Source organism: Ictalurus furcatus, chromosome 13 (genome assembly GCF_023375685.1).
Source record: "Ictalurus furcatus strain D&B chromosome 13, Billie_1.0, whole genome shotgun sequence".
NCBI lineage: Eukaryota > Metazoa > Chordata > Actinopteri > Siluriformes > Ictaluridae > Ictalurus > Ictalurus furcatus.
The window spans coordinates 24898839-24919598 of NC_071267.1; the positions used below are offsets into that span (position 1 = coordinate 24898839).

The 20760-nt window shown below is 39.6% G+C and overlaps 1 protein-coding gene across 2 annotated transcripts in view; it reads left to right on the forward strand.

Moving 5' to 3' along the window:
* The window catches only part of kcnj16a (potassium inwardly rectifying channel subfamily J member 16a), a 23420-nt gene extending 2724 nt beyond the window's left edge, over positions 1-20696 (forward strand). Inside the window, exons 1-2 of one of the 2 annotated variants that reach the window (XM_053640178.1) lie at positions 8366-8415; positions 16432-20696. In XM_053640178.1, the coding sequence (XP_053496153.1) occupies positions 16441-17559 (1119 nt within the window). In that variant the 5' untranslated portion in view covers positions 8366-8415; positions 16432-16440 and the 3' untranslated portion in view covers positions 17560-20696. Of the gene's footprint in view, positions 1-8365; positions 8416-16431 lie in introns of those variants that run through there. The other variant, XM_053640177.1, reaches the window with a different exon arrangement.
* Positions 20697-20760: the final 64 nt, after the last annotated feature.

Here is a 20760-nt window from a genome sequence, read left to right on the forward strand (position 1 = left end):
TGACCAGGAGCTGAAGGCCATGTTCCATGTCATTTCCCATGAGCAACAGGGTGTAGGGAAATCAAACAGAAAATGGCTCCATAGAAAAATGTCGGGATGACTCATGCATATATTTATCGTACAGACATTGGTTTAGAATCTTCCTGAAACAATCTCTTAATGATGATTTGTGGCATGGATATAGAATCAGATTTGAGAGATAAAGGGAGAGATAATCAAATTGCGTCTGTGTGGAATTGTGTTACGTCCATATGTGCCCAAATATGTCTACACATGTCATCTATTCTTGACTGAGTGTGGAGGATCACACTATACTCACTAAGGCTCAGTGATTAATCGATATTGACTAGAAATGGCATTTTCTAAAAGTGCGATTCATACACCGTATTAGTTGCGATTCAAGTGTGCAACACCTTAAATAATAAAACATGAAAGTAGACTGGCAATGTAAAGTCTAGCTTGACTCTACAAACGTGATACATAGTCTAGCTGACGTATGAGAGGATGAGTTACTGCCATCACGTGAAGGAAGCAAGCGCTAGTTAGCAGCAAAGATGGCGGTGGTGAGCAGTAGTGAGCGTGGTCTGACAAGCGAAGGTGAAGCTAACGAAACTTTTGAAAATTGTACATCCAACGTCTGGAAATATTTTGGCTTCAGGAAGAGAGATACCCTTCAAGAGCAGGTGATTTGAAAAACAGTGCAAACCAAATCGCAATATGATGAAATTTTAGCTAATTGGAATAGAAGAAGAAGAAAAAAACGCGTTTAATAGAAACTGTAATGATGGCAAAAAAATTTTTTTTAAAAATCGCAGTTTTTTTATGTATCGATTTTTTTTTTTTTTTTTTTTTTTCCTGAATCGTGTAGCCCTAATACTCACTATAATCTGCTGTTGTGTACACACTGTGATTTAGGTTGACTGAATACACACTATTCTATTACACCACACTACATGATTGCTGTTTTGAAGTGATATTCAAGTAATGTGTATTTGCTACTAGATATATAAGGGATAAAACACTTAGGGGCATGCGGTTATAGAAAAACAATCAACAACAGGTTGGTGTGGTGTAGTCTGATGCAAAGCAGAGTTACTGTTACAACATGTATAGTTACATTTAATGTTATGGAGCAAAAAAAAAAACCATCCACAAAACAAATGATCTCCTCTCCTCACGTACATTATAAATAGTCGTTCTCTCACCAGCCTCTTATTTCCTCAGAAGTTATTAAGCAAACATGCAGCTTGCTCAGTTACTGCATAAATAAATCAAATGGATAGCTTAAATGTACAGTTTTAGCTCTGACTTTAACAAAGCGTTGAAAAGAAGAGACACGGACGACCTAAACACCATGGCTATGAAGGTCAGTCTACTTAAAGTCAATAAACAATAAATTGGACATTCAGAGAATATTAAGACAAGAAATAGAAGACATATGCCCCAGCATATGCATATCAACAAATCAATGACCTCCAAAAAGACAATTAAATAGAAACCGTATCACCATCCAGATGGAAACACTAAAGAAATCGATGATTCCCCAGAAATCTCATCCAGTCTCCTGTGGGAAACATCAGAAGCAGTGCAGAGTGAGAAGCTCATCTTGTACCCCACACACACGGAAAAAAAGCAACTGGAATTAGAAAACAACTGGACACCTACTAAAACACATAGAGTACACACCTGCATAGCAAATCCCGCAGGCCAAACTAGAAAAGAAATGAGAGAAATTACGCTCCTAAATGGATAGAAAAAGTCTACACACCCTATTAAAATGGCAGGTTTTTGAGAAGTAAAAGAATGAAATTGAAGGTAAATCATGTCAGATCTTTTCCCAGATGTAACGTGATATTGCAAAGTATACAAACAAAGTGAAAAAGTTTTTAGGGACAAAAAGGGAAAATGTACAAAATTTACAATAACCTATTTGAATAAGTGTGCACACCCCTAAACTAATACTTTGTTGAAGCAGCCTTTGATTTGATTACACCACTCAGTCTTTTTGGGTGAGAGTCTATCAGTGTGGCACATTTTGACTTGGCAATATTTTCACACTCTCTCGTGAAAGAGTTTTTTTTTTTTTTAATTGTGAGGTCATTTCCTGTGCACAGCTCGCTTCAGGTCACCCCACAGATTTTTAGTTGGATTCAGGTCTGGGCTCGGTCATGGCTAGGTCATTCAAAAACATTGATTGTCTTTTGGTTAAGCCGTTCCTTTGTTGATTTGGATGTATGCTTTGGGTCGTTGTCATGCTGAAAGGTGAAATCCCTTTTCATCTTCAGCTTACTAGCAGACAATTGAAGGTTTTGCAGTAAAATCGACTGTAATTTGTAGCTATTCATGATTCCCTCCACCTTGATAAAAGCCCCAGTTCTGGCTGAAGAAAAGCAGCCCTAAAGCATGATGCTGCCGCCACCATGCTTCACCGTAGGTATGGTGTTCTTTTGGTGATGTGCTTTGTTTTTGCACCAAACAAAACTTTTGGATTTAAGGAATTATTATACCATTTGGAATTGGTCTCATTAGATCATAACACATTTTGCCACATGGTCTAGGGTGATTTAGTTCAGCTTGGATGTTGTTGTTTTTTGTGAGAAAGGGCTTCTGTCTACTCAATCCTTGTAAGGTTGGGTTTATCCGGTAGAATTGCCTATGCATAATAGCATAACGTATTATGTGCTCACACTGCTCATTTCAGAAAAGAAAGAATGGCGTGTTAAATGTGCATATACCTTTCAATCTTCTAGTTTTAAAATTGCAGAATTGAAAAAGAATTAACAAACAGACTTTAGCCTTGCTAAAGGTGATAAACTGGATGAGAAATGTAGGTCTAGAGAAGGAGTAAGGATGTTTTCATGAGCTCATGGGACAAACACTTTTATTCTACAGTCCTTAACGAATTTTAAGCAGGTAAGGAATTACCAGTCGGCTCTATTTAAACCACATGTAAGGACGTATTGTCCTTAAAAACCTGCCTTAAGGAAGATAGAAAAGGCTTTGTCCAGGGAGAGACATACATCTTCATTAATGGAATAGGCAAAAATGAAACAACTTAAATAAAATTAAGTGGACATAATTTCCCACTTACCTCAAATACAATTTACCAGCCAAGACATGTTTAGTGTCTGAGGGCTTCTGGAGAAGGTTCTAGGCTGCACGATAATGGCAGTATTTTAAGATCATTACTTCTCTCACAGTACAAGATGATCCCAGTAAAATATATAAGAGGAAGATCCTCTAATATTAGACTTGCTTTAATGTTCTGCTTACATCATCATGAAACATTCTTTAAAGTGAGCTTGGGTAATCAGGATATTTATTTCCGTCTCGCCACTGCATGAGACGGCCATACTTGCAAATGTGTCTTTTAAACAAAGGTCATGAACACGTCACATTATGCCTTTTAAGACCGCCGAGTCATAATGAAACAATTCTTTTACAACTTGCAATTTGTTTCCACAACAAAGTCTACGATTATTGTGTTCGGGGAAACAAGCATCATAAAATATTATCATAAAAAATATTTTTTAAAAAAACATTGTTAAATTATTTATTTTGCATATTAAGCTATTTCAATTTACTTCAGGATTACACATACAAAAGTCTGACCCCAAACAGGGAAAAATCTGTACGTCATGTACAGCATTTGATGACGCCATTATGGAAGATGGGACACAAAAGTGATACGACAAGACACATGTTTACAATTTTTCAAAATTTATTGCGCATTTTACCGACCTGCTCTATGTCACCAGAGACACATTACCTTTACCAGTGTGCAGTGGGATGGATAACAGGCTGACATTCTGTCTATGTCTTCAGAGATGAAGCTGCAGAATCTGGCAACCGAAGCTGTGCCTGTGTCCAGGAAAAAGCCAGCGTCTACATTTATCAAGACGTAGAGAGTCATGAACTGTGACCGGTCGTGCCTTCTGTCATGATTGTATAGATATTAAAATCATGAGTTGCTCCTAAATCAGCACTCTTGATCTGAATTGCACTTGCCAGTTCAGTGCCAGGGCAGAGTTAGCGTTTCGGACAGAGCACGCTAGTAGCGGTTTGGCTACTATGGATCTGTCTTTTGCCTGTGGATTGCACTTTGGGTTGCGTCCAGTTTCCATCTTTTCTGTTCTCTGCCCGTCTCACTCCTGGTGTGTGTGGAGTTTCCTCGACCGGCTATGGGCCAGAATTCTGTACTCCACCCAGATGACAGTCACTTTACGCCTTGCCAAGGCGTGTTAAGCCATCAGAGTGCTGGATCAACACAGAGGCAAGGGAATGTGGGTGGCAAGAAGACAGGACGGCCAAGCAGGGGTCTCTCTGTCTCAGCTTAGCAACTGTTTTATATTAGATTACATGCTTTCACCTAAAAAAAAAAAAAAAAAATCCATCTTAGAGATCCATAAGCCACTCTAAAGATAGATTCGTGAGTCATTTATAGATTGTAAATTTGCTCCCTTGGCTTCTAGCTACAAATGGCTGTGGCATTGCTCGGATTTGAACCCGTAACCTCCTAACAGTAACGTGAACGCACTTCTGTCGTGCCACTCGGGAGCCTAGTGTAATTTTTAAACTGTGCTACACTACAGTAAATTTGCATAGAAGCTGGGGTGGATAAAACAGTAGTCCTGGTGCCAGGGGCAAGCAGATTTCTTGTCTGGGCCATGATCACTTAGGTTTTCCAAGCAACCAAAACGTAGGACTGGGCCAAATCCTGGAGCTTTTAATTGCCACTTAATTAATTATGATTTGTCTGCCTCTGAAAGCAGATGTATATCCAAGCACTTCATAACTGCAAAGATGAAACCGACATAACAGCCCCGAGGAGATGTGATCTGGTGATGTGAAAATAATAACTGTTGTAATGAAGTAATTATTACCCGAAATATGCCTCAAACAGCAGACACAAACATTGACTTTGGCATGTAATAAAAGGAAGGCTACACAGAATCGAAGATGCAACACCATGCAACAGCTAGAAATTCAGAAACCTGCCAAAATCATGCTTTGTTGCAAGGAGGTTTGTATCTCCAGGCAACTGATCTATTATGATAAACTGTATTGACAATGAGCACAGAGGAAAGCAATGGCGGGAAAGTAAAGAGAATCACAAACGGTAAACATTCCCAGATTGTCCATCTTAAAATAGACCTGGAAAGGAAGGAATGAGTACTCGTCAACTGAATGACAGACAGGAATACAACAGAACACATGAATAAAATTATGACAACAACAAAAAAAAACCCACTGTGGAAAAACTATTGAATGAATTCTCTCCATCTCCTCTGACCACTTCCACTACACACACACACACACACACACACACACACAAAACACAGAATCCACACTCACTCACAAACACAGTACACACCGTTTCTCTCAAGATTATTTGTGTCGATTATAAAGGATCCAAACTTTTCACACTCATCTAAAACGGAACTAAGAGAGATAGCACATGTGCATCAAACAAAGTTATCGTGAAAGGAGAGAGGGAGAGAGAAAGGAGAAACAGACAGACAGCTTTTTCATACACAGCAGACAATTTCGCTTAATTACTTCCTTCAACATTAAGAGTAGGAAAGGCAGGCGGAACATGGGCACGCCAGGGCCGGGTGAGTGAAAGGCCATGTGGTCCACTCAGAGGCAGCATGCCTGCATCTGAACACAGCCACAGAGCTCCAGTGGCGGCCAGCAGTGAGCATGGCCTGCTCATTTATCTGTCACTTCCAGGCAGTGCTTCATGAGAGGAAATGGAAATAAAATTTTATCTGTGTGGCTATAGTGATTCTGGTCTTGCGGCCTGGTATAAGGCCAGCTGTGATTGCAATCAATCACGGTTGCAAGCAATGACTCCAACATCCATCTTAAATATGTATGTAGAAAATATATGTTCACATATGTAATGTCTGCATTACATACAATGTGTGTGTGTGTGTGTGTGTGTGTGTGTGTTCGTAGTAATCAGCTCACTAACTGAAGAGTGCAGATTATAGCCAATGTTAATGACATGTAAATTCACACACAGTTAGTTTCAACAATAATTAATGTGTGTGTGTGTGTGTGTGTGTGTGGTAATCCAATACCGCAGGCCATAGCCAGTGTTATTGCATTGAACTTTTATACGCAGTTCATTTCAACAATTCGTGTGTGTGTGTGTGTGTGTGTGTGTTTCTGTGTGTGTGTACTTACCTTTGAAAACCAGTAGTGACACATACTTGTGTGTGTGTGGGGGGGGGTCCAACACTACAGGTCATGGCCAGTGTTACTGCATTGAACTTTTACACTGACACATACTGGTTGTGTGTGTGTGTGTGTGTGTACTTACCTTTGAAAACCAGTACTGACACATACTTGTGTGTGTGTGTGTGTGGGGAGGGGGGGTAATCCAACACTACAGGTCATGGCCAATGTTATTGCATTGAACTTTTACACTGACACATACTGGTTGTGTGTGTGTGTGTGTGTGTGTGTGTACTTACTTTTGAAAACCACTACTGACACATACTGGTGTGTGTGTGTGTGTGTGTGTGTGTGTGTGTGTGTGTGTGTGTGTAGCGGATGTGTGTGCTCATGCATGAAATTAAGCCTAAACAACCCAGTGCTGTTCTGAACTTTTACATGTTCATGTGTGTGTGTGTGTGTGTGTGTGTGTGTGTGTGTGTACTTACCTTTGAAAACCAGTACTGACACATACTGGTTGTGTGAGTGTGTGTGTGTGTGTGTGTGTGTACTTAACTTTGAAAACCAGTACTGACACATACCGGTTGTGTGTGTGTGTGTGTGTGTGTGTGTGTGTGTGTGTACTTACTTTTGAAAACCAGTACTGACACATACTTTGTGTGTGTGTGTGTGTGTGTGTGTGTGTGGTAATCCAACACTACAGGTCATGGCCAATGTTATTGCATTGAACTTTTACACTGACACATACTGGTTGTGTGTGTGTGTGTGTGTGTGTGTGTGTGTGTGTGTACTTACCTTTGAAAACCAGTACTGACACATATTGGTGTGTGTGTGTGTTTGTGAGTGTGTGAGTGTGTGTGTAGCGGATGTGTGTGCTCATGCATGAAATTAAGCCTAAACAACCCAGTGCTGTTCTGAAGGGGAAAGTCCGCAGTCAGGGCACTGATCCTGCACAATCGGCACTCACAATGTAACTTCAGGATAAAAAAAAAAAAAAACATTTCCACAATTATGGAACAATCCGTTAAAAATATCTGACTGGAAGCCACATGATTTCAGTAAGTTTGTTTCTGTACTTATGACCCATCGCAAGCACTATAAATGTGTGGCAGCCTGTGAAAACCCACATGGTGAAATTCTGACATTTTCTACTGTATAGTTTTCTGAAAATTATGTATACTAGATCAAAGTCTGTTTACTCAAAAAAGTGTAAATGGAGAAAATTACACTGAAATGAAATGACAGATTTCATCTGCAAGGAGCATCATGAACTTTTCCACGGCTGATATCTGATTAACTGATTAGGCTTATATCCATTTCACTACATGTAGTTATCCAACAACTTGATCAAAGTGTGACTTTCACTGTCTGAGGACATCGCACTTCGCTAGCAAGGTTTTAACTTTAAAGGGTCATGAAACCCTCCTCTTTCAGCTCAAGTCTACCTCACAATCTTTTTGAAAAATGCAACTTAAATGGGCATGGATGGCTGTGAGAAGAAGGGAGGGGAGTGTGGGTGTGGGTGTGGCAAGGCAAGGCAGGGGAGGAAGAGGGGTGAGCAACTGTCTACGTACCTTCAGAACACTTATAATAAAGATGGATATGGACATAGAAGTTTACAGTGGCAGCAGTACTCAGGGCTCTGATGAGGTAGAGGATTCTCTCCTCCTGAGTCCCCAGGGCTAAATGGAGACACAATGGATAGCAGTGCAGGTCCTCTGCCCTATCTATTTGAACCATTAGCCCCTGGCGTGACTATGGCAGAAAACATGGACGAACCGGAGGCAGCGCGGATGGGAGAAATTTCAGAATGGTATCTAGCTAATCAGAGAAGACCAAACCCAGTCATCCGCACAATCGGTTGCAATAGGCTCGAGCTTTTCATGAAGGAAAGGGGGAAGGCACTTCCCTTCAACACGGACTCTCATTAGCTATTGAAGGCTATGAACAGGACATGGAAGCTCCTATTGGTTCAAATGAGGTGTCAATCGTAAGGTCAGAGTGCTGCATTTTGAAGTCAATAGATAAGGAATATTTACAAGCGAACAGAAGTTATAATACACAACACATGAAAGATTAGGCACATCTGCCAGTAATTTGAAACGACACTGAAACAGTCTGATGTAATAATGTGTTTTGGACTAAATATTTTTACTTGATTGGATCGTTTCGACCTTTGCCGGTGTAAGAAGATCGTTTTTGTCGGGATGTTATCTATCAGTGGACTACTATGTGAGTTCCCTCAGTTTTGTAAATGTTTGTTTGTATGTCGGTGGTCTGACAGAGACGTTGATTGTAGCTGCTGTTGTGATTGTATCTAATCGTATCGATCAATCAAATCACACGAATCATAGCTTTCCAAAGTTATATCGCATGAGTACCTATGTACACATAGAAGCGGTGTACATAGCATAGTTTTGCACTGAACAACGTGATGGCCTGCCGACAGGCCATGGAGCTTTAAGTGGTTAATTAGCGCAAAAGGCAAGTAAAACTGTTATGGTTAAAAATTAGACGCATATCTCCTTTGAAGAGATAGAAAAGTCCTCAGGACTTGGTACCGCATCATTTTCTAGACGCAAACAGCTTTCACGAGCAAGGCCAAAGTCCACCTTTCTCCAATTCTCGTAGCTCTCCCGAGAAAAATGCTTGCTACACACAAACAATTTTATTTGAGTCTAGTCCTGGCAGCATCACGGGGAAAGCCATGCAACACACTCGATCCCTTACGCGACGGAAACAAACACTTGAGACCCATGAGCACCTCTCTCATTTACTACGTGTTCTTACAAGTTGACACGTCTGTCATTAAGAGACAGCATCTTCTCATAGAATAAGTACACACAGTTTCATGAATAATTATGAGATAAGATGGCGACATGATGTACTGTTGATTTTAAACCCGGAAGAAGAAAACAGCAGACAAAAAATTCAAAATTAACCAATTTTCTCCTACAATTAAAATTAACAGATGCTAACATTGTCTTTTATGATGTGCGACACAACCACCTCGGTTAAAATATAAGAAAACCTAGTTTAGTGTTTCATGACCATTTAATGTTTTAGCTTTAACACTGTGTTTGTTAAAGGTGCATTAGATAAGATTAGCTTCTTTTTCAATATTAGGTCTAAGTGGGTTCAACATTCGCGTCGTGGCCCTGTGTGTGCGGATTTGCATGTTCTCCCCGTGCTGCGGGGGTTTCCTCCGGGTACTCCGGTTTCCTCCCCCAGTCCAAAGACATGCATGGTAGGCTGATTGGCATGTCTAAAGTGTCCGTAGTGTATGAATGGGTGTGTGAGTGTGTATGTGATTGTGCCCTGCGATGGATTGGCACCCTGTCCAGGGTGTACCCCACCTTGTGCCCCATGCTCCCTGGGATAGGCTCCAGGTTCCCCGTGACCCTGAAAAGGAATAAGCGGTATAGAAGATGGATGGATGGATGGATGGGTTCAACATTCAAATGAAGGCCACCACTTAACTCGTTGTTTTTTGTTAATCATGTTCTAAATATTTTCCAGGTTATTTGTACAAGTAAGGATTTTTATTTTTTTAACCTTTAAACTGTTCCTTGCCTAAAGTGATCTTTGAGGGAAGATATCCAAATCAATATGAAAAAGTAAATAAAAACCTTTCCATGCCATTTTTTGGGGGGAAATATAGTTTTGATTTCTTATAGTTTTGAACAAAACCTGACTTTTCATCTTTTTTTGCAGTTAGTTAGAATTCAGCCATAGCAACTATTTGATAGGTTCTCTCATGTTGTTTTTCATTTTCAGAACTGGTTCAGAATTTAAACTTCAAACAATATTTTACCCGGATACATGCAGTCCCATGAAAGTTGTGACTAATAACAAATTATTCAATTTAGCGGAAATTAACTCTGTTTATATTCTCCTTACGCCGCATTCCTGGAGTCTGCTGGTTATTTGTTCATATGTAAACTCCAACTTTTGTCCTTGACACATCCAACAGCTTGTTCATTACTGAATCACTCAAATTTCCAGATATTTCTCCTGTTCTTCATCAACGTGTTGCTTCACTTTTATAATGATTTAAATCAGCTGCTTCAAAATTTGTCAGTGAGTCATAGTCATCCTTGGGAAGTTATCCCCTTACTGGGATAAGACAACTAAAGCAAATTCCAGTTAACTGCTACGTCAATCTTCTCAAGATTCCAACTCGACTTTAGCTTAAGCATTTCCTATTTAATGGTACTATATTCCCACCTAAAAGTTGGTGTTGGCAACTCTTTTCAGAGGAAAATAGCTAAAACACACTCAAAAAGTCACTTTGACGATGTCATATGGTTTGCATATTAATTGATCCATCATGATCATTTCCATTTAAAATTCAAATTAGGGAATTTTTCTGAAGAAAAATCTTTTCCTCAGAAAAATACTTAGAATATTATAAAATAGAGCAGAATTGAGTTTTAGGATTTAGTTTTAGTTTTAGAATTGAGGGCTTGTAGTTTCTTTTTAGTTTCTTTGCTGATCTAGTACACCTGATATAGGAGTTTAAGTATCTTGGGATCTTATTCATGAGTGATGGAAATAGAGCGCATGAGATTGACGAACAGATCAGTTCAGTGGCAGAGTTTTACAGTCATTGTGTTAGAGAAGCAGGAGCTCAGATTGTGGGTAAAGCTGTCAGTTTAGAAGTCATCTACATCCCTATCCTCACCTATGGTCACAAGCTGTGGGTCAGACTGAAGAAGGTTGCTAGTATGGGGGTGGGGGTATAAAAGAGGTCCCTCCACAACTGTGCTGCCATTAGTTGAGTTTGGGGTCAATGGGTTAACATGACTATCGCCTTCAGAGGTAGAAGGCATTACGATTTCCAAGTATGGGTTTGTGAGTGTTAGTAATATATTTCAATAATAAAACATTTGATTTGCTATATTGGTTTACGCAGCCCAGTACATGAATCTATACATGGCAGACGATGTATCCTTGCCACTTGACTCCACTAGCTAGTTAATAACCAAATGAACCTGGTAATCAAAACATTGACTTGAAAACTATGCAATATGGCTCCAGGGGTAGAGACAGGAGAACTTTATAGAGCTTTGTTTCACTATAGACAGGGTTTTTCCACAATTCTTTTGGCTCTTGGACTCTTCAGGCCTATTTATCATCTCTGAAAATGCAAAACAAAAACGTCAGTTGAGTAGGGGTTATGAACTGGAGTTATGTCGCTGAGGTTGAGGAACTCTCTGAGACAGAATTCACACACCACGCTGACAATGCTGGTATTTCTACCTCTGAGTTTTCTACCCCAGGGTTTATATTCAATTTAAAAAGCTATGCCCACTTTGGGTTTAAATCCAAAAACAGGTACAGATCTGGATCTGAATATATTTTAAGTACTGCACAGTGACAGATAGTGTCATTGTGGTACTGAGCATGTAGATTCAAGATTCAAGATTTTATTTGTCACGTACACAATTATATACCGTATATAACCTGCAGTGAAATGAAAACCTGGCCTACTCCTCTTATATATCACCAGGAACGATATTTTAATTACATTGTTCTCGTTGCCAAAGGTTTGCTTAAAAAATACAACCTGCACCTGTGTGACAAGAAGCCGCTTACAGTGGATAAAAAAAAGTCTACACACCCCCGTGTAGGTTGCAGGTTTTTGTGATGTAAAATATTAAACAAAGATAAATCATGTCAGATCTTTTCCACCATTAATATAATAGTTCTGTGTTGTCTCATGTGGTTAGTGTGTTGTTTTATGTAGCACCATGGCCCTGGAGGAACGTTGTTTCTTTTCATTGTGTACTGTACCAGCTATGGGTCAAATGACAATAAAGCCACTTGACTTGGTTGCACACGTTTGCACACTCCTTAACTTAAACTCTGCTAAAACACCTGTTGTTTGTACTTCTTATTTGGCCATTTTATTCCACTCTACTTTGCAAAAATGCTCCAGATCCATCAGAGTACAAGGGAATCCCCTGTGCACAGCCTTCTTCAAGTCATTCCAAAGGTTTTTGATAGGATTTAGATCTGGGCTCTGATTGAGCCATTCCAAAATGGCTTATTATGGCAAAATCGTCTTATTCTTCTGAAGTCATTCCTTTGTTGAGTTGGATTTGTGCTTTGGGTCATTATTGGGCAGGAAGATGAAAATTTTCTTCATCTTCAGCTGTCTAACAGAGGCCTGTCGTTTTTGTGGCAAAATAGATTGGTTTTTGGAGTCATCCATGATTTGCTCTATCATGACTATACCTCCAGTCCCAGCTGTGGAGAAGCAGGCCATAGCATGATGCTGCCACCACCATGCTTCACTGTGGGTATGATGTTCTTTGGGTGATAAGCTGTCTTGTTTTGTTCGCCAAACATATCTTTTAGAATTATGCCCAAAATGTTCTATCTTGGTCTCCTCAGACTATAACAAATTTTTGCATATGGTTTGGAGTAATTTAAATGGGCTTTGATGTTTGTTCAGTTTTTTCATGAGAAACCACTTCCATATAGCCCCCCTACCCCATAGCCCAGACATGTGAAGAATGCAAGAGATTGTTGTCACATGCAGGGAGTGACCAGTACTTGCATTGTTCTTGTCCTTTCTTCAATTTTGGAGGAATGGCCTGTTCTTGGTAATGTCACTGTGGTGCCCCATATGCTCCAGTCTTCATAGTGTTCCATGGTACATATAATGTTTTGGAAATTATTTTGTACCCCTCTCCTAATGGATACCTTTAGACAGTGAGATAAAGATCATGTTTTGTAAGCTCTTTGTGGACCATGGCTTCAGCTGTTGGTTGAAACCAAGGAGATGTAAAGAAAATCCTACAGAAAGAGTTGCTCTTCATTTGGGGTTGATCAGAATTGCTTCCTTGATGAAACGTGTATGATAATTACTTTTGAACAGGACTTTGAATGTGATTGGTTAATACTGAGCAGAATCACATGTCCCATTATTAAAGTGTGTCCACACATCTGCAACCAGAATAACGTTAATGGTAGAAAAAAATTGACGATTTATCTTGGTTTCAAATTTTCTTTTCTTTTTTTTTTTTTACATCACAAAAACCTACAACTTTATATACAGTACTGTGCAAAAGTCCCAGGCATAGTACATACTATGTTATAGATTTTTATTTTATGACTTATACATTTTCTAGACAGTACAAAAACATTTTAGATTTTCTAACACTAGTTTTCCAGCACTGAATTAAATGTCACGAAAAATGTTTGTATGTCAGTAAAGAAAGCAGCATATTACATAAGAGACCACTTTTCAGACAAAAAAAAACACAATGAAGGCAGGCTGCTGGGTTTTGCTGCAAAAATATCTTACACAATCTGGTTCTACAAGATGCTCAGTAAAACTTAGCAGCTAATTTCCTTGTAGATCTGCACAAATTAGTAGTTCCTGACACTACAATTTTTTTAAGCAAAGGGTCATCATACCAAATATTAACTTTGTTTCATTTATTATTACTGTTTATTGCTCTTTAAATGTTTCTATATTTTAAAAAAAAATAATAATAATAATAAATACTATAACTTCATTATTTGTGAAGACATCTTTGCCCTACAGCATTTCTTTGTATGTGCCTAAGACTTTAGCACAGTACTGTATGTGTAGTTTTTATTTATTTATTTTTTTTATCCACTGTATGTGTCACAGCTTATACACATTTCTGAGTCATGAGGGGAAATCAAAGACAGCACATTGCATGGCAGGACTAAAAGTTTGCATCCAACCTAGGATCAAAATCATTTAAACTATTTTTTTATTATTATTATTTATTCTATGAGTCACTTTATTTTTTTATCCTGAGTCATAACTGATGATGAACATTGTACCCTTCACATTGAGATCAGATGTAGCATTTCTTAGACTGATTCCAATTAGGACTTATGGTAGGGGTTGCTGATACTGATTCAACATTAAGAGCCCACTTCCTAAAGCAGGGGCCACGATAACGTTGTACAGTGGATATAGAAAGTCTACACACCCCTGTTAAAACGGAAGGTTTTTGTGATGTAAAAAATAAAACCAAGATAAATCATGGCACATGATTTAATTTGATAGCAACCAACAAAATTCAAGTGAAAAACAAATAGAAACTTTGTAATACAGCACTGTCTTTGGGGGTAAAAGCCTACCAACTTAGCACATCTTGCTCTCTGTGGGTCATTAAAAATCCCAGGACACTTATCCTAAAAGAGTATACAATACTACCATACTATGTAATGCGCTTTGAGTGTCTAGAAAAGCGCTATATAAATGTAACTGTAAAAAAAAAAAAAAAAGCAAATCCCTCTGTCTTGACTACAGCCCCAGTACCATCTGAAGAGAAGCAGCAGAAGTACATGCTTTGTAAGATATTCGTGGACCATGGCTTCAGCAATTGAATGAAACCAAAAAAGATCTTTTTTCTTGTTCTTATACAGCTGATCTTTATTTGGGGTTAATCAGAATGTTGACAGGTGTATAATAATCACCTTTGAACATGAGTTGAAATGTGATTGGTTAATTCTGTGCGCAGTCACCTGCCCGTTTATAAAAGGGTGTGTACACTTGTATGTGCAACCAGGTTATTGTAACATTTTTTTTTCTTTTTTACTTGAATTTTGTTGGTTGCTATATCACATTAAAAGGTGGAAAAGGCTTTGACATGGTTCCTTTTGGTTTCTTTCTTTTTTTTTTACATAAAAAAAATCCTGCAATTTTAACACGGGTGTGCAGACTTTTTATATCCACTGTAGATGATGCCTCAGGAACTCCCTGAACCGTTCCTGATACAGCCCACTTGTAACAGTAGCCTTCTGAGAACCTGTTTCTATTTGGTCTGGTGTTAAATCACTGCTGTGGAATGACCACAGCCCCCTGACCACAAGCCTTCCTTTATTCCACCACAACCAATCCTCAGCACCTCCATACAAGCAACACCATCACTCATTCAATACAGCCTAATTTTGGCAACATACATTCATTGCTGTCGAATTCATTGTTCTTCAGTAACCGCTTTATCCTGATCAGGGTTGCAGAAGATCCAGAGTCTATCGCAGGAACAATGGGTACAAAACAGGAGAATTCACCACAAATAGAACGCCAATCCTAGTGGTTAGCACGTTCGCCTCACACCTCTACGGTCGGGGGTTCGATTCCTGTCGTGGCCCTGTGTGTGCAGAGTTTGCATGTTCTCCCCGTGCCGCGGGGGTTTCCGCCGGGTACTCTGGTTTCCTCCCCAGTCCAAAGACATGCATGGTAGGCTGATTGGCATGTCCAAAGTGTCCGTAGTGTATGAATGGGTGTGTGAGTGTGTATGTGATTGTGCCCTGCGATGGATTGGCACCCTGTCCAGGGTGTACCCCGCCTTGTGCCCCATGCTCCCTCGGATAGGCTCCAGGTTCCCCAATGACCCTGAGAAGGATAAGCGATATAGAAGATGGATGGATGGATGGATAGAACGCCAATCCATTGCAGGACACCATGTACACACATATTCACACACTCATGCATACCTAAGGATATAATTGGCTTTACCATCACTACCTGCTTATTCACATACCTGCATGTTTTCTGGACAGTGAGAGGAAGCCAGAGAACCCAGAACACCACCCTTGGAATGATTTTGGAGCTTTCAATGTTCTACACATTCTCTTGGAGTTCTCCAAATCCCTCGCACCATCCAAAAAAAAAAAAATGCCTGCAAGTAGATTGGCTACTCTAAATTGCTCTTATGTGTGAATTTGTGTGTGTATGGTGCCCTATGATGGACTGGCTTCCCATTCATGGTGCATTCTAAAATTATGGGGTCTCTGCGTAGCAAATATAAAACAAGTAATATTACAATATCTGCACTGGGAATATGTCATAGTTTTGTTTTAATGTTATTTGGAGAATGATAAAAATAGTCATCTCCGATATTGTAATAGGACTACAAAGCAAGCATCATAGAGAAAATAAACATCCTCGAAGGTTTAAAGTGAGCACTATCTTTGTTTCACTAGCTTCAGACAGAATAATTACAGGCACCATACAGTGTTATTTGAGAATCATTTAAAACAGAAGTAGCCAAGCCTGTTTAAGGAACCTGCCAAATCGAGGTCTTCAAGAGCACATGAATATGAAAGCCAGGTGTGTAAACTAATGTCTAGTCTACAGGGTAGTAGATTTCCAGGACACCCCAGGTTTAAATTGACAAAGGTCACCTTGTTACCCCATCAATATCAATCCCATAACTCTGACACAAGTCTGTTTATATTTTGTTATTTTAGGCCAGCAGTATGAACTCGAGAACAGTGTATTACTCCAACGTATGGACAGATGATGGCTACTGCTCAACGAAGAGACGTTATGTACACAAAGATGGCAGCTGCAAGATAGTGCTCCAGCACGTGCCTGAGAAATGGTCTTTATATGTGACAGACCTCTTTACCACACTGGTGGAGATCCGTTGGAGAGTCATGTTCTTGACCTTTGCCCTCTCGTATATCCTGTCCTGGCTCTTTTTTGGGATCCTGTTCTGGTTTATCGCAGTGATCCATGGGGACACAAGGGACGCAAACAACGAGCCATGCATCTATGAGGTGAGAAGCTTTACAGCAGCCTTCCTCTTCTCTCTTGAGACACAGACTACCATTGGATATGGCTCACGTGGCATGTCTGAGAACTGCATGGTGGCCATCATTACTGTGACCATCCAGGATGTCATTAGCGTCTTCATCGACACCTTTGTAATTGGGATCGTTGTTGCCAAAATGGCGTCAGCCCGGAAAAGAGCACAAACAGTGGGATTCAGCAATACTGCAGTGATTAACTGTCATAACGGGCATCTGTGCCTGTCATGGCGAGTGGGCGACTTTCGTAGAAACCACATGGTGGAAGGAACCACACATGCCCAGCTGGTCAGACACTCAGTGCACACAAGTGGCAAAGCTAACATAACCTACCAGGACCTTGAAATCCAAAACAGGCATGTTATTCTGGCCACTCCAGTGATTATCATCCACCGAATCAATCGCAGCAGTCCTCTATATAAAATGAGTCTGCAGGAGCTACGCAAAGACAGCTTCGACCTGGTGGTGACTTTCACATACACAGATGACTGCAGTGGGATTCTCCACCAGTCACGCACATCCTACACTCCCAGTGAAATCCTGTGGGGTCAGCAGTTTCAAGAGATGGTGAGAGTTACCCAAAGGTCCTACAGAGTGGACTATGCGGTCTTTCACCAAACAGTTAAAGTCCCACTGGCAGAAAACAGCGCTGAAGACTGTGAACTAAACAAGCATGCTCCAAGCTGTAAACAAGAGCCACAAATGGGCTGTTCTCTGGCAGTGGAGAGCGAAGACATTTTAGGTCAAAACAATACCAGCACTGTTATTCAAGAAGAAAAACTATAACAGGCCATGGTATCTATAGGACCTTATAGTACTTAGTGTACATTAAATGGGTAATAATGATAATGAGTCTTTATTGGTCATATATAAATTACAGCACAGTGAAATTGTTTTCTTTGCATACCCCAGCATGTCAGGAAGCTGGGGTCAGAGCGCAGGGTCATCCATGATACAGCACCCCTGGAGCAGAGAGGGTTAAGGGCCTTGCTCAAAGGCCCAACAGCTTGGCAGTGCTGAGCCTTGAACCCCCGAACTTCCGATCAGTAACCCGGAGCCTTAACCGCCAAGCCAACACTGCCCTTAATAAGTGTGTAACTCTCTATATAAATACACACAAAAGGACATGGTAAATGAACCATACCATAAACACTTCAAGACCATGTAGCTATGTTAATCTCCGGCCATATACACATTTGGACTTTTAGTCTGCAGCATGAGTAATTCAGGACATTCTAATTAAGACTTTCCTCAAAATAACATTTTATAGATATAACTTGCAGACCACCTGGCTCAGGTATTTAATTCCAAAAATCAATGTTAAATAAATTATTTGTATTATTTATTACACTGGCAATCCAATGTGCTGTATGACCAACCGATGGATTATGCTTTATCTATTAAAAAAAACATGCTCCAACCTGATTGTCCATGTGCCTTAGAAAACTCACCCTGAAAAAAGTTTGCTCTATAATGACAGAAATATAAACGCAAAACAAATCAACTTCTTTAATCCCTTATGAAGCTAACTGGATTTGCTGGGCATTAGTGCTAAATGTTGGTCATTTCAGTGCCATTTGCTGAATTGTATTATCCATATGGTAAATAATGCACTAATATTTAAGTGTTCTGCAAGGTGTCATATTACCATAGCAGGAAGGTTTCAGTTAAGTCTAGCAGAATCATGTTTTTGCTTTTGCCTTCTCTAAAAATCTTTATAATGATCATATAGCATGCATTCTGGTGACACTGTAATAACATTTTCAACTGAAAGGTTGAGGCAGAAAATTTGGATTGTATGTTATCAAGTTCTCAACAGGGGACTATAGTTCATGCTGTATGTCTATATCATACACAAACACCTGATGATACAGTTCAATCAGTATCATTATTGTATTTGTATGAAATGTTGGTCATTTATATAATGCCTACATGATATAAATGTTACTCATAATGTCTCTCCTTAAGCCCATTTTACACCAGACACGATAACTGTGCAAGCTTCAGTACCCCTGTGGTCACAGTCACGTTTCTTATGCTCAAAGTCAATCAGAGTATGCTGGCAGAATAAAGTATCCAGCTACAGTATATTGTGCTGGCTCTATGAAAAAAATTAGGTTCAGCTGGACTAGACGCAACCAGGCCTGATTACTGCAAATCCTGTTCAATCAAATCAACACTTAAATGGAACTTTTTCAACAGCATGAAGTTGGTTAAAAGGTCTTACCCAGTAACACGCTATGTCAAAGTTGAAAGAAATTCCAGAAATGATGAGGAAGAAGGTAACTGAAATACATCAGTCTGGGAAGGGTTACAAAGCTATTTCAAAGGCTCTGGGACTCCAAAGAACCACAGTGAGAGCCGTTATCTCCAAATGGAAAAACTCGGCATAGTAGTAAACCTTCCCAGACGTGCCCGACCTTACAAAATTCCTCCAAGAGCACAGTGACGACTCATCCTGGAAGTCACAAAAGAGCCGAGGACAACATCAAAGGACCTACAGGCCTTTCTTGCATCAATAAAGATCACTCCTCATGACTCCACTATCAGAAAGACACTGGGCAAAAATGGCATCCATGGAAGAGTGGTGAGGTGAAAACCACTGCTAACCCAGAATAACATTAAGGCTCGTCTGAATTTTTCCAAAACACACCTTGATGATCCTCAAACCTTTTGGGAGAATGTTCTGTGGACTGATGAGTCGAAAGTGGAAGTTTGGAAGACAGTGGTCCTGTTACATCTGGCGTAAACCAAACACCGAATTCCACAAAAAGAACATCATACCTACAGTCAAGCATGGTGGTGGCAGTGTGATGGTGTGGGGATGCTTTGCTGCTTCAGGGTCTGGGCAACTTGCAGTAATTGAGGGAAACATGAATTCTGCTCTCTACCAGAAAATCCTAAAGGAGAATGTCTGGTCTTCAGTCAGTAAATTGAATCTCAAGTGTAACCGGATTATGCAGCAAGACAATGATCCAAAGTATAGGAGTAAATCCTAGTCCTAGAAGTAAGTGAAAGACTGATCTCCAGTTATCGGAAGCATTTGGTTGCGGTTATTTCTGCTAAAGGTGGCACAACCAGATTTTAAGTTTGAGGGAGCAACACAGGTTGCCTTTGTTTTATGTTGTATTTCGTTTGAAGATCTAAAACTATTTAGCTTGAGATATACACAAAAACAGTGATACAGTGATAAAACTGTGATACAGCATAATCACTAACAATTATTTTATAAATGAGCAAATGGGGTTTTTATTGGTGTATAGTTTTATTTAATGTTGTGAAATGTCCACAAAACATTCAAATTGGTTCCTTATAACTTATGTAATAGCAGTCATTTGTTTAATTACAAACTGAATTACAGCCAAGGCTACTGTCAGAGTTGCTATTATAGAAAGTTAATCAACCAACTTCTGAAGAAACTGAATCAAGAATTCAACAGCACTGTGGTATAAAGGGATCTAATGAAGAGGTAACAGGTGTTTCGTTCTCCTAAACTTCAGTTATTTCATTGGTGCAAATCTCATTGCTTAAATAAATATTATATAGTGTTAATGCATATTTTTATGATCATTGTAGGTCACACCAGGCTTCTAGTGTAAAATTCTCTGTGAGTTTGAATGATCCTGTAATATCTTTATATCTACTATGTGGTAGAACAGTCATATTATGAATTGTAACACAAATCATGTTGCTTATTCGTGTTTACTTCCTCTCCTAGCTCTGTGTTACTTCAGCATTCACATCTGTTCCTCTCTCTGTTGCTTGTTCACCTCTGTTCCTGTCTTTTGTACCCTTTGACATTTAATGAATTAAATGCAAATATTTTTACAAAACTATTGCATGCGTAATCATCATTTGGTCACAAATCATTCTGAATCTGATGTTACACCGTAAAATAAATAATCTAATAAAAAATACATTTGTTTTGATCCCATGGGATGCCAACATACGAGGGCTTTTATCCTGTTTGTACTCATCTTGGTAAAA